At 46.9% G+C, this 15274-nt stretch overlaps 1 protein-coding gene across 3 annotated transcripts in view; it reads right to left on the reverse strand.

The window, feature by feature from the left end:
• PAIP1 (poly(A) binding protein interacting protein 1) overlaps window positions 1-12557 on the reverse strand; it is a 32950-nt gene extending 20393 nt beyond the window's left edge. Inside the window, exons 1-3 of one of the 3 annotated variants that reach the window (XM_055121174.1) lie at window positions 12456-12557; window positions 10812-10984; window positions 882-1067 (exon numbers count right to left, since the gene is read on the reverse strand). In XM_055121174.1, the coding sequence (XP_054977149.1) occupies window positions 882-1067; window positions 10812-10913 (288 nt within the window). In that variant the 5' untranslated portion in view covers window positions 10914-10984; window positions 12456-12557. Of the gene's footprint in view, window positions 1-881; window positions 1068-10811; window positions 10985-11745; window positions 12250-12455 lie in introns of those variants that run through there. The other 2 variants (XM_055121171.1, XM_055121173.1) reach the window with 2 other exon arrangements.
• Between the last annotated feature and the right edge of the window lie 2717 nt (window positions 12558-15274).

Raw genomic sequence — 15274 nt, forward strand, 5'->3', positions numbered from 1 at the left:
TTATTTTTTGTTCTTTCTTTACTCACAAGGAACCCTGGGTGTCTACATCATGAAAGGAAGACTGTTTCTCCTGGTATCATGTGTATATTGCTAATATGAAAACCTTGAAAACTCAAAAATTACACTCTGCCCATTACTATCTGTTCGCCTTTAGTTTTTCTTTGTTAAAAAAAAAAAAGGGGGTCTCTTCCTGCAGCACCAGTAGTCCCAGAAACCACTCCTAGCAATGCCTGACTGAGACGTCCTGGTGTTCAGCCCAACTGCACAGGAGGTGTTTCAAGAGGTGTGAGGGATCAAACTCAGAGCCTCATATATACTATCCTCTACTTAAGCCAGCGCTAAAGCCCCTCCTTCAATTTAAAGATTTCATATGATTTAAAGAATCTTCTAATTAAAAGGGTTTTTTAAATATCTCTACACGATATTATTTAATTTCCAATTTCAAATATATATATATATATATTTTTTTTTTTTTTTTGGTGGGGGCCACACCAGAGGTACATACTCAGGACTTTTATCTGGCACTGCACTCAGGATCACTCCTGGCAGGTTCAGGGGACCCTACTGGATGTATGGTCACCTGTGAGCAAGCAAGCACCTTACCCTCTGCACACTGTCTCTTCAGCCCTCACAATTTCAATTATTTCCCAAGTACCTAACTAAGCCCTGGTCACACATGTAAATTCACTGCTGGGTTTTAGCCCTGGATCCCCAATTATACATAGGAACTTAGAGACTCTTTAAAAAAAAAAAGCTAATATGTATCATAAAGAGTCAGTAAGCATACGGTCATGAACATGACCCAGGCCTCCCTCACGGAGCAGGCGCAGCTGCAGCCTGAGGCTCAGCACACGATCAGGCTGTGCCTTCACCCAACCTACCTGCTGGTAGATGAGCTCCACAAGCTCCTGCAAAGCATCATCTGTTGTAACCCAGCTATTCAAGGCCTCTGCAAACTGCTCAATTTCAGTTTCAAAACTGCCAGGCTGTTCTGTAAGATGATTCAAAAAATCCTGAACATATTCTGATAGAGTGGGATAATCCTCACAGCCATCCTCGTAGGATTCCTGTAGAGGAAAAAATTAAGGAGAAAGGAAAAATTTTAATTCACATGGCTGGTTAAAATATGAGGCAATTCAGATATTTAAGATAGGATTACATTAAAGATCCTACAAGTACAATTTTTTTCAATAAAATTAAATCTACTTTTATTCTTTCCTGCCCAATAATCAAGGATTAAAATAGAAAGTTTATGACAGTTAAATAGTTTAAAGCAATATTTCACTCTAATATAAAAATTGAGGTTTTCATCTATTTATTGATATATTAAGACCTAGGATTAAATTCAAAATGGAAGGTGAGTGACCAAAGATACAGACACCAGAATGACCACCTACAGTTTCATTAACTTTTAAGATTACGGATTCATTATACCATTCTCTATGTCCTTGTAGTTTTATCCTTATGTAGCAGATCATCACATGTTAGACAACTCACAGTGCCTGATACCACCCTAAGCACCTTATTGTTGAGGGCAGCCATAGAGTTTTTGATTTCATGTACTGAATCCTTCATTTCTTTTTGAAGGTTTTTTATTTCTGCTCTCATTTCTTCCCGTATTTTGTCGGCTGTCTGTTGTATTGTTTCCGCCAGGTCTTCCTTGAAGTTGTCCATCTTTGCATTGAGTTCATTGAACATGTTGAGGATTTCAAGTCTGAATTCTTTCTCAGAGAGGTCAAGTTTGTAGGAAGCGCCCATTGAGGTTTCCGGACTCCTTTGATCGTCCTCTGGTTGCAATGGGGATTTTCGCTGTTTCTTCATGTTGTTTGTGGTGATATGAAAGAGGACCCTTGATGATAAGTGTCCCTGTTTCCTTTTGTTGCAAAAAGGATTGTGGGTAGGCTCAGTTAATAGTGGTTGGCTTTTTACTTGCCGGTTGTAGAACCTGGTCTCCTACTGAGATGTTTCCTTCAGTTCTTATGTGAAGTCTTGTGTTTTATTGTCCTACTGCTTGCGAATAGCTAGGATGTTAGTCTTGGATAGGATGTTGAGGAAACTACTTGCCGCCGAGTGAGCTTTGGCCATGAGGCCACGCCCACTTTTCTTAGGCCACGCACCTGGTGGTTAGGCCACGCCCCTTTCCCACAACCCGACAGCGGTCAAAGTGCTGGGGGTGGCCTGCCTGCCACTCGGCAGGCAGTCCGGAGGGGAGGGAAGCCCGGGGTGCTCAGGGTCGCGGAGCAGGCTGGGTCCGGAAGGGCGGGCCGAGGGAGCGTCACAGACCTTTGCTGGAAGACAGGACGGCGGCGGCGCTTGGGGTCGGTGTGCCGGCCACTCGGCCGGCAGTCCGGAGGGGAGGGAAGCCCGGGGTGCTCAGGGCCGCGGAGCAGGCTGGGTCCGGAAGGGCGGGTCGAGGGAGCGTCACAGACCTTTGGGCGGCGCTTGGGGTCGGCGTGCCTGCCACTGGGCCGGCAGTCCGGAGGGGAGGGAAGCCCGGGGTGCTCCAGCACCTTAAAGCTTACTTAACAGTTGTGTCATAAAGTATGCTGTCTGAAGGAATTCCTCTTTGGCTGGGGAAAGGCAAGCACCTTCCCAGCTGTCTCTCCCCCCAGCCCTGGAATTTACCTTGCTCCAAAAGGCATCAAGTTACAGTTCCTTACAGGAAATGAATCTACAAAACAGTCTACACATTTGCCTCTATTGTACTCCAAAAAACTGACAAAAGCTCAAAAATGAACACTAATATATAGATATTTACTGTAAAATATCCAAATGAGTCATTGGCACAGAATTGGTTAAATATGAGAAATTTAAACTTATGAGAAGCCACATGAAATAGTTACAGCTTTCAAAGCCTTTATAAAGCTTTTGTTTTGTTTTGGGGTGACACTTGATGCTCAGGGGTTACTCCTGGCTCTACACTAAGGAGTCACTTGAGGCAATGCTCAGAGAACTATACGGATGCTGAGGATTGATCCAAGGTCTGCCATGTGCAAGGTAAGCACCTTAGCCGCTGTATTGTGGCTCCAGCCCCCATCAAGCTTTAAAGTACATAAAGAAAAACAGACACAAATATTCAAAATTCCATTCAGAGAAGTTCCTTGTTGAAGACGACACACAATCTTAGTCAAAGTAAGTCCATTTTTCCTCCACTGGTGGTGCTTACAAATTTTGAACTTGACTACCTTTCAAAGGCCATGATACCTAATTTTTATTTATTTCTAGAAACTGAAGTGAAAGTAACATAACAAATTGTATGTACTCTTATTTTCTAAATGGAACTCCAGAAATAAGATAGCTGCAGGAATATCAGATCTATGTGTCTATAATATGCTCCTATGTTCACTGAGTGAAGGACAAATATTTGTCTGATCACTATAACAATCTGAGTTAAATCACTCTCCTGTAAAATAAAAAAAAGGCATTAATGTTGATGAAATACTAATTGATTAATCACACAGCCATGTGACTAAGTTAAATAAATGCCCCTACACTGATGACTATTACATGTAAGGCACAAAGTGTTTAGCAAGTAAATTTTGTAACACTGAAACGCACTTCAAAAGTAATACTCACATATTCATGTATACATAAAGGCACTAAAATGTTAAATAGCACCCAAAGGAGCTGGAAAGACTGTATAGCAGGTAGGGTACTTGCCTTGCATGCAACTGACCTAGGTTCAATCCCTAGCACCCTCTATGGGTGTGATTCAAGCCCTACCCAGAGTGGTCCCTGAGAGCAGAGCCAGAAGTCCAAGTATAGCTGGGTGTTACCCAAAATTAAAAAAAACAGTAATAAAAAGCTATACTTTTAGGTAGCTAAGACAGTATGCTTAAAACTGATTATTTGGGGGCTGGAGTAATAGCATAGCTGGTAGGACGTTGCCTTGCACGCAGCTAACCGGGGTTCAATTCCCAGCATCTCATATGGTCCCCTGAGCACTACCAGGAGTAATTCCTGAGTGCAGAGCCAGGAGTAAACCCCATGCATTGCTGGGTGTGACCCCCGTCAAAAAAAAAAAAAAAAACTGATTATTTAAGTGACCAGAGCAATAGTACAGTAGGTAGGATGCTTGCCTTATAAGTTGCTGGTCGGGGTTTGATCCCTGGCATCCCAGATGGTTCCCCAAGCACCTCCAGGAGTGATTGCTAAGTGCAGAGGCAGGAGTGACCTCAAAACAAAACCAAAAAAAAAAAAAAAAAACCCTAATTTTTTCATAAACTAATAACAACCACTTGCATGTATGTGATAATATAATAAAGGTTTTGCACACATTTCCTTACACTACCCTAAGAATTTGAGGAAAGCATTACTAATTTTCTTGCTCAGGCTACAAAACAAAAGTCACTTGGCTATTCATAGGAAACTGAGCACTGAGCCAGAGAGCTACTGTGTACTCTTCAGCAGGAGGTGCACGTTTGATCCCCAGCATTTAGTATGCGGGCATCATCAGGCATGGCGTAAAATACACCAGAAAGGAATGAGGGTGTCAGAGTGATAATAATGTGGGTAGGGCAATTTGCTTTGCATGCAGCTGACCTGGGTTCGACCCCTGGCATCCCATTTGGTCAATGGAGTATCACCAGGAGTGATTCCTGAATGCAGAGGCAGGAATAAGCTCTGAGCACTGCTGAGCTGGCCCCTCAAAACAAAACAAAATAAAACAAAGAAAACAAAAGGGACTAGAGAGATAGCACAGGGGTTAAGGTGCTTGCCTTGCACACAGTGGACCCAGGTTTGATCATTAAGCATCACCTCTGAGTATACAACCAGAAGTAAGCCCTGAGCACGGCCGAGTATGGCCCAGAAGTCAAACCCAAAACTTAAAAAATAAATAAATAAATAAAATTGGGGCTTGGAGCAACAAGCACAGTGGGTAGGGCGTTTGCCTTGCATGCAGCCGACCCGGGTTCAATTCCCAGCATCCCATATAGTCCCCTGAGCACCGCCAGGAGTAATTCCTGAGTGCAGAGCCAGGAGTAACCCCTGTGCATTGCCAGGTGTGATCCAAAAAGCAAAAATAATAATAATAATAATAATAATAATAATAATAAAATAAAATCCCCCAATCTCCTCCAAACAAAACAAAAACAAAAACATGATGTTGGGGCTGGAGCAATAGTACAGTGGGTAGGGCGTTTGCCTGCATGCGGCTGACCCAGGTTCAATCCCCGGCATCCCACTATGATCCTTTGAACACTGCCAGAAAGAATTCCTGAGTACAAAGCTAGGACTAACCCCTGAGCATTGCTAAGTGGACCCAAAAAGAAAAAAAAAATGTGTTGAGTGCCTACTAAGTGCCAAAGTCTATAGTTCTAAGTGTCCTATCATGCTATAAATACAATGGACAAAGTCCTCCTCTCAATTTATTCTCCATGAGATTAAGAATTTATTTGAAGGCCCAGACAGTTAGCACAGAAGGCAGTGTACTTGCCTTGCATGTGGCCAACCCTGGTTCGATCTTCAACACCCCATTTGGCCCCCGGACACCATCAGAAGTGATTCCTGAGCCCACAGCCAGGAGTAGGCCCTGAGCCCACCAGATATGGCCTCAAAACAAAACCAAAAATAGAACCAGTTTTAAGCAAAGGGGAGGCAAAGAGTATTCGAAACAGGGATTTCAATGTTCTTTGGATCTGTGTGCTTTAGTACCTTAAGGCCACATTTTTAGAAGTACAAATTTTGCCCATCTTTACCACGAGTCAAATGACATCTAAGCCGAGGACTTTTTTTATATTTCACTACAAAATGTACTTTTCAAAGGAGGTGCTTTGAGAAATCGTCAAGAAATGTGAACTTAATTCAAAGCAGTGGAAATAAAACAAAAATGACCTGACAAAAATTCAGAATAGCCATGACTACTCTAGTTACCTGGCTTGAAGAGAAGCAAGAGTGCAAAAGAGAAAGATGAGTGAGTCAACAGATACAATAATATTTTAGCAGAGCAGCTAGATAGAATATGAAAATCTCAGAGGTTTGGGACAAGAGCTATAGTGCAGTGGCTAGAACACTAGCTTTGTATATTGCTAGCCTTGCATGCGGCTAACCCAGGTTCGATCCCCACTACCCAATACGGTCCCCCGAGCACTGCCAAAAGTGATCCCCAAGTTCAGAGCCAGGAGTAAGCCCTGAGCATATCTGAGTGTATCCCAAAACAACTGAAAAATAAAAAATCTAACAGGTTTTCAGACATAAAATATTTTTGATGCTTGAAAAGTAGATCTTCATGAAACATATCTAGAGTTAGAAACATAAATCTATAGAATTCAGAGGAAGACAACTTCAGAACTTCAGTGGACAGGTAGGTAGCTGATAGATTCTAGAAGATAAAATGGAGGGGAAAGAATCTGTGACTGCAGTCTTAGGGGAGATTGATTTGTAAGCTGGGAGAGCTAGGAAAGTGCTTCTATCACCACCATAGAAGCACAGAAAAGACAAATGCTCAAAACATCAAGGGCATAACTGAACAGGCCAAGTCTGAGAAAATGATGGTTGTGATTCTGGAAGAGAAGACTAAGTTAAAACAAAACCTCTATCTTCTTCAGTTCATAGGAGAAGGAGAGGAATTTCTGAAAAGAACCTTGGCTATCTAGCGCAGGATTTGGCATACTAGGGCTTGTTAAACCAAGGAGATCATACCAACGTTAGCAAAGTTAAAGGGGAAGAGGACTACATGCCATAAACTTGAGCGTCAGTAATACCACAAAATAATATCAATATAATTAGGGGGATGAGTGTCAGAGACCAGTGCCAACACGAACTTTGGGAAAAGTCAATACTGAAAGTCAAAAGGAAAACTGGGCAGTAATTGAAGGGCAACAGTCTGAGAAATCACCGGCAGGTCCAGGTGGATAGCTCCGAGGGCTGGGTTGGAGGGCTGAGTTTGATTCCCAGTGGATGACCCTCTGACCACTGCTGTTCTAACCCTAGAGACCCCAACACCCCTGGCGAGGCCCAGAACCAAAAAAAAAGAGGGAAAAAAAAAAAAGCTGCATTTGGGGATTGTTAATGGGGGAGGGGAGGTTTTATCTCAATAAATGCTTTAGAATTGTTATGTGGAACTTCTAGTTCTAAGTGAAAGGTGATGAAACATTTAAAGACGCAATAGTTTTGGGGTTTTTTTTTTTCTTCTTTTTGGGTCACCCCCGGCGATGCACAGGGATCACTCTTGGCTCTGCACTCAGGAATTACCCCTGGCAGTGCTCAGGGAACCATATGGGATGCTGGGGATCGAACCCGGGTCAGCTGCAAGCAAGGCAAACACCCTACCTACTGTGCAGCCCCAAAACATGCAATAGTTTTTCTGAGGAGACGCAACAGCTAACAAAGCATGGTATTAGAGGAGAGCTGGAAGAATAAAAGAGTTAAGAACAGTAGAGTATAAAGGCTTAAAAGGAAGAAGAATGCATTCAGGAAGGCAGATATAGCTTAGGAATGCCACGTCCTGTGTCAGGGTGCATGCCCAACATGGGCCTGACCAGGGTTCAATTCCCAGCACAAGGTCCCCCAAGCCCTTAGCACCTCAGGTGGCCTGGACAATCTCAGCATCGCATTCTCAGCCCTGCACTGACCGCTGGGCCTGGTTGGCTAAGAATTGTCTGGGGGGTAGGGGAGGCCTCTCTCCAAATGGTCATAGTACAAACAACAGGTCCCTTTGTTTACCAAAGTATACAGAAGGGATTTCTGGAAACCAAGCCAGGAAACTCAGGAAGAGTCTATGAAGACCAGAACTATTGCTGTTTGGGGACCACACCTACAGTGCTCAGGTGTTACTCCTGAAAGTGCTCAGGAGACCACATGGTAGCACTATCGTCCCATTGTTCACTGATTTGCTCGAGGGGGTACCAGTAACATCTCCATTGTGAGACTTGTTGTTACTGCTTTTGGCATATCGAATACACCACGGGTAGCTTGCCAGGCTCTGCCATGCGGGCGGGATGCTCTCAGTAGCTTGCCGGCCTCTCCGAGAGGGATGGAGGAATCAAACCCAGGTCAGCTGCGTGCAAGGCAAATGCCCTACCCACTGTGCTATATCGCTCCAGCTCTCAAACCTGAGCCTCCCCCATGCTAAAATCAAGTTGTCTCTCCAGCCTCAAAAGGAATTTTTGCCCATTTTGTTCACTGCTATTTCCCCATGTGCCTATCTCATGAGAAGCATTAAACTTTTAGCTGAATAAGTGAGGAGGTAACTAGTTTAGCCTCTTCTGGATTATGGCTGCTGTAGAAAAAGATTTCCTCATAAGAAGATCTTATCCTAACAGGAGGAAACAAGAATTTTGTTGTTCTATGATTAAGTGCCTAGAGAAAAACTCTTGAGCCCTGATGGGTGTAAAAGAGTAAATTAGCAAGATCTGAGAATCTAAGAAAACAGGGTGAATGCTGAGAGAATCCTGGTGGATTTCCAAATGAATGAAGCAAGCTAAGCAAATCAGAGTTCACATACCCCTATCTAAAAGCACTGCTTGACCTCAGTCCTTTACAATGTTTGAGTTTTGTTCTAACCAATCAATAGTATATGACCAGATCTTACGACATTGCAAACCTGAAATGGTAACTGCAAAACCCTGTGTTAAAGAACACTGAGCACCAAAGAAGAACCAGCTGGAGGCTGCTGTGAGCCCCGGGCTTCTCTGCATCTCAGGCGTGAGCACAGGAGGGAGTGATCTACTAGAGGGCTGTGGGAAGGCCGACAGGTGCCAGAGGCTCAAAGTGGAGTAGCAAGACTTTATAGCCCAGAAATCACCTGAACTGCATGAGAAACAGAATTCACACAGAATGGTGCAAAGATAAATTGTATCCCTATCATAAAAAAGTTCAAGTCAATAGGGAGGCAGCAAAAGAGGACCAATGTGTCGCTATTAGAAAATCCTGAGTTTATCCCAGGGCTGGAAAGATAGCTCAAAGAGCTGCAAGTGCATGTGGAAGGCCAGGGTTTGATCCCAGGTACCTCCTGGTCCACCTCCCCATCCCCCCACCCCTGCACAACCAGGAAGGACCACTGAGCACCAAATCAAAAGTAGTCCAGAGTACCTCCCAACCTCAAAAATATATATGTGTGTGTATATATATATATATTTTTTTTTAACTATTCACAGCTTTCCAATGGCTCCTTTCTTCTGAGTTAAGTACATTTTCCTGGTAAGAAGCCAAACTACTCTCATTTCTACTTTTCAGGACTGATAGCCAAATCAACTGCTTTTCCAGCTGTGCATTCCCATACAGTCCCTTTTCCAGCCCCAAGGACTTTTCCTAATATAGTCTAAATGAATGGAGTCCCTAGGATGTGAAATAGAGGGGCCAGAGTGACAGTCTGGGTAAAGCCACTCTGTGCCTTGCCCACAGTCAACCTGGGCTCAATCCCCAATATCACATATTGTCCCTCAAGTCCCTCAGCAGAGCCTGGACTAAGCACAGATGGGTGTGGCCCAAAAAAACCAAAAATATGAAATACAGCTCTTCCATACTTCTTCTAACAAACATAGGAGCAATAGGTGTGCTATGTTAACAGATAAATATAAGTTAAAACCACAACTTAATAGTACACATCCAAGTAAAATAACTAAACGTAACAGAAAGTAAGTGCTGACAAGGAAAGCAAAGTATGGAAATCATATACCACTCAGCACATACCAGGCCAGTATCTTTGGAAAACTTCTTTGGCAGCTACCCTTTATAGCAATCCTGCCCCAAGTAAAATCATAAAGAAACAAGGAGATCTATCCTCCAAGGCTTGGACAGAAGAGCAGTCCTACTCCTACAACCCAACGGTGGAAGCTACCCCAGTGTTTACAGACAAATGAACTAGGGTTTATTCACACAACATACCGCACTGCTATGAAAATATCGACCCCCCCCCAAAAAAAAAAATCCTCCTTGATTTGGATTCTGGTGACCTGAGTGTTCAATTTGAGAAACCGGAACTACCCAATGTGTTCTATTTCAGCAATGCAACATGTGAGAAAATAGGAAAGACAAGGCTCGTGCCAACATATCATCAGTCATCTCATCCTCCCAGAATGATTCCTGCCCCACATCTCTGCAGTGCTTTGTATTTAGCCAGTTAAGCATGGTCAATTCCTCCCTATATATCCCAAAAGTGTGTGGGGGTTTCCTGCTGCTATGTAAGTATGACCACTTATTAACTTCCTGTCTTACTGACAAAGATGAATCTGAAAAACTAAGAAGCCTTTATGCTTCTATAAATGCCTTCTCGAAACCCTATTATTTCTGCATAGAATAAATAGAATGAAAAACCCAGTTCAACATACAGGACTCTACCTGTCTATTTATCAATATTCCAAAAACCCGTCTCATTTATTCTGCAGCAAAACCACGGCTTCATTTATTTCAAAGTTACCAGGGACTCATCCTTATTACTAAAGAAAACCACCAACTATCCCAAGCCATGTTTCTCTACATGGTCCATCAAATCTGGATATGGATCAATTTTACTGACTTTCAAGTGCACCTTTTTTGGGGAGGGGAAGAGTGGGAGCTAAACCACCAGGTGTTCTCCACAGATGCGGGGAAATACCCTAATGACCCTAAAGCCAAGAAGGCCTACTCTCAAGCTTGCCTTCCCACACCTTCAATGAAATCACTACAAAACTTATTTCAGAAAACAAATCCCTTTTTGCTCCTCTTGAGCTCAATGAACTCATGTTCCTGCGTGAGGCACCGAAAGTACCTGCCTAATCTAGCTGATAAAAAGTAAGAATCACAACTGCAGCAAATTTAACCACGAATTGCAGAGGGGGGGGGGAGGAGAGGAGGAGAGAGAGAGAGGGAGAGGGAGAGAATGCACTTACTGTGTAATTAGATGAATAACCCGATGGGTAAAACTCAGGGGCGTTTGCAGACAGCTTAGACATTACCACCACCGGAGCTATGACCACCTGGGGTTTGGCCATCGCTGACTCGGGGCTCTGCCGCGGGATGTTATCCTGAGAACTAGGTGGAGCTCTCGGGGGCCGCGTTTGTTCTAAGGGGGGGAGGGGAGGGGAGAAAGGAGGTTAGATGCGTTCATTCCTTTGTATTAACAACTCCCTTCAGAAAAGCCAACAGACAAGGGCTGGCTCCTAAGACTGAAACGAGCACCATCACGGAACGTTTCCATCGCCCAGATCGGCACTGAGAAGCCTGCAAAAAAGGAACAATGGCCTTGGCTTCGGCTCGCTTTGGAACATACCTGCCTCCTGAAGGAACACTGGGGGGGGGGCGTGTTGGGGCGGAGGGGGGCGGGGGGGGCGGGGGAGTAAGGGGGTAGGTTTTTCTCCTGTCTTTCTTTTGAAGGGCTAGATCAGCAAGGGGTGGTGACCCGCCCCCAAGGACTCCCCTTTGGGAAGGAGGGGGGAGCTGGGGAAGGGCAGAGCGATCTGACTTCCTCTCGGGCGGGCAGAAATCGGAGAGCGCGCACCCCGCCCCTCCCCCAGTCGGGGCGCACAAAGGATTCCTGCATCCATCCACCTTCCAAAGCCCGTTCCGGGCCCGGCCCCCACCCGAGGACGGCCCGGGCCCTCGGGCATCGCTTTCGGGGAACGCGGGGATGGGTGGGGAGAGGAGGAGGAGGAGGAGAAGAGGAAGAGGAAGAGGGGGAGGAGGAAGAAGATGAGAAGGAGGAGGAAGAGGAGACGGCGAGGCCGTCGCCCGCCCGCGCGCGCGCGCCCAGGACTGGGGAAGGGGGGGTGGGGGGGAAAGAACGTTGGCCCGGAGGACCCGGGTCCCCCTCGAGCAGCTCCGTACCTGGGAGCGCCCCGGGCCGGGCGGGCCGCGGGGGGCCGGCGGGGGCCTCGCACTGGGCCCCTGGCGGCGGGGACGTCCGGGGCTGGCGCAGCGGCGGCGGCTGCAGGAAGCCCGGGGCTTTGGGCTGCGGCGGCCGCTCCGCAGGCCCCGCTCCGTTCGGGAAACCGCCGCCCTCCGGCCCGCCCCCTCCGCGGCCCAGGCCCCGGCTCCGGCCCCGACCAGCACCTGGGGCCCGATCAAAACCGTCCGACATGCTCCTCCTCCGCCGCCGCCACTGCCGCCGCCGCCGCCGGGGGGAGCCGCGGCCGCTGCGCTGGGCCGAGAGACGCGGGCAGGCGGGAGCGCGGCGCCCGGGCTCACTCGGGCCTCATGGGGGACGAGGACGAGGAGGGCGGAGGGGCCGCCGCTCGGCTCCCCCGCGCTCCCGCTGCAGCCGAGCACCCGCGGAGCCGCCGCTGCCGAGCGCCCGCCCCCCGCCGCCGGCCTCCGCGTCCCGACGCTCCCACCCGCCCACGGCGCGCCAGGGGCGCCGGCGGCTCACAGCGGCCCCCCGCGGCCCGGAGGCCCGTGTGCGGCCCAGGCCCTGCGGGCCACCCTGCGGCCCGGCGCCCGGGGCGGCCGAGCGGCCCTACCCGCCGCGGGGGGTCCGGCGCGCAGGCCTCGGGGCTCCCCGCAACCTCCGGGCCGCGGGGGGCCGCCGAGGCGCTTACTCGAGGCCGGCCGATCGCCGCGGCGCTGGCGCTGGCGCTGCCGGTGGTCCGGAGAGGGAGAAGCGCCCGACTGACGGTTGAGGGCAGGAAAAGCCAAATCCGGGGGGAGGGGGGCGGGCTGGCAGCGTCGGGGTTCGCGGACGCGCACCTCCGTGGGCGCGCAGGTGTGTGCAATGACCCGGCGCCGCTGAGACCCGCGGGCTGCTGGGGGAAGGGGACAGGGGGGCGGGGCAGGGGCAGGGGCTCGGCGCCCCCTCCCCCCACAGGAGCTGCGGGGTGCTCGGACTGAAAACGGAATCGAAATAAACTCCCCTCCCCTCCCCGACCCCGTCCTTTTCCAGTAGCGCTAGGTTCGGATCGCACCGGGTCCAGCCTACTGCCTCCATCTCTTTCATTCCTCTTGCATAGTTCAAAAAAGAACTGGGTTCGATCCCCAGCATCCCATATGGTCGCTCGAGCACCTCCAGGTGTGATCCCTGAGCATCCCCGAGTGTGATCCTCCCAAACAAACTGAAAATCCTACCTTTCCACGAAACCCCCCTCTACATCACCCTCTCCAATGAAGATTTGAGTAAGACTCTCTTGTCTGATTGTGTCTAGAAAGTAGATTTTCTGAAAGCTGCGTGGTTGAAAAGGCCAAAAGAGAGGGTATGAATTTTAATAATTATATTTTACTATGGGCTGGAGCGATAGCATAGGGGGTAGGGCATTGGCCTTGCTCGCAGCCGACCTGGGTTCGATTCCTTGCCCCTCTCAGAGAGGCGATACTACCGCCTCTCTGAGAGTATAATATCCCTATACTCAGGGATACTACCGAGAGTATCCCGCCCTCAGTGCAGGGCCTGGCAAGCTACCCGTGACTATTTGATATGCCAAAAAAAGAAAAAACAAGTCTCACAATGGAGACGTTACTGGTGCCAGCTCGAGCAAATCGAAGAAAAACGGGAGAACAGTTTTATATTTTACTATACCCCAAAAAGGTATCATTGCAAGCTGTCCCCAACGTTCAAATGCTGAAAGAGACCCCCCTTTCTTTTTCCTCTTTGGTGGGGTCAAAGCCACTCTCAACACACATGTGTTGTGTGAGTAAGCACATCTCAAGTGCTCCCGAGTCACACGTGGCTAGTAACTACCGCATTATGCAGCAAAGTTCTAGACATTCTTCCTGGGTAAATTATTGATTTTTGTCCTGATCCAACAGTATTAAAGCCAAAGGAAGTAAAGAAAATGAGAGGAGGAAGCCTGCTTGTTGAATGGAGACATATTCACAGCAATTGTAAGCCCCGTGGTTTAAGCAGGGCAAATGATGCACTGTCATTGAGTGTCATTTTTATTAGGAATATAAATTCTAGCTGTTTTCTTTACCAAAATGAATGACAAATAAAAAATAGGCAATGAGGGAAGACAACAAATCATTGTTGGTGATTGTTGGCCCCCAAAAATCAATCCAGGAAAGGAAGCCTGCGAACAGTGGGTTCCTTGGCATAGAGAGGGAATGTAGTATTCAAAGGAGACTAAAGCTTGCTTTAGACCCTGGCCTTGAGAATGACTGTCATCCTGGTAAGAGATTTAACTTTGCTGAGCCTCAGTTACCTCATTAATAAAAATAAATAGGGGCCAAAGTGATGGTACAGTGGATAGGACATTTGTCTTATACACAGCTAACTAGGGTTTGATCCCCAAGCACTGCCAAGAGTGATTCCAGAGTGAAGAGCCAGGAATAAAACCTGAGTACTGCTGGTGTAGCCCCCAGAAAAAACAAACAAACAGAACAAACCCAAATTATAAAATAAATATATCAAAACACTAAGTGTATGTTACAAAGACAAGATTGTTGCTTGGACTTCTCTACTATGTAGGGAAGATACACAAACTGCAAAAACATTGATTTATGCTCACTGGATGCCCCAGTCCTGTCCCTGGCTTTTGCTTGTGCTCGGCACCCTTTTTGCTCCTGTTAGCACTTTCAGAAAAGATGGTAACACCATTTTTACATACCAAACCTTTAAGGATGGTCTGTTGTCTATCATTCTCAAGTTTTTCCAAATATATATATGTGTGTGTGTGTGTGTGTATACATATATATGTGTGTATAGAAGTTTCCACCAGTTTCTATAATGCCAACATTTCCTTGACATCAAAAAACGATGACAGAAAAATATCATGCACGCACACACACACACACACACACACACACACACACACACACACCAGACTATAGGCCAATATCCTTATGCACATAGATACAACAAACTGCAATAAAATTTTAGTGGGACTTGGGAGGTAATTCAAAGGGCTGGAGTACATGCTTTGTGTGTGTGAGATCCTTAGTTTGATCCCCAACACCACTTGAGGTACTGTGATAGTCACTGTACCCCAACCCTTCTGGGCCCAAGCAGCTCTACATCTCTTGGGCCAAACCTTAAACCACCAGGTCAGCAACATTGGAGTGACCTGTGGGCCTCTAAGCACTCTGGGAAGTGCTGCCCTCCCAAATAACAAAATCTTACCAAAAAATATTCAATAATGCTTTTAAAAAATAGTATATTATAATCAAGTGAACTTCATGAAAGGATGGGTCACATGTAAGAATTAATATACTATGCTTTATCAACAAAAGAAAAAAGTCATATACTTTAGCAATAGATGTAGGATAAATTTTTGATAAGATTTTCAACAAAATGGGTATTAGAGGGGCTGAAGCAATAGTAAAGTGGGTAGGGGAGTTGCTTGCACATGGCCTACCTAGCAATTGCTGGCATCCCCTGTGTCCCCTGAGCACCACCAGAAGTAATTCCTAAGTGCAGAGCCAGAAGTAA

The sequence above is a fragment of the Sorex araneus genome, chromosome 1, assembly GCF_027595985.1.
Source record: "Sorex araneus isolate mSorAra2 chromosome 1, mSorAra2.pri, whole genome shotgun sequence".
NCBI lineage: Eukaryota > Metazoa > Chordata > Mammalia > Eulipotyphla > Soricidae > Sorex > Sorex araneus.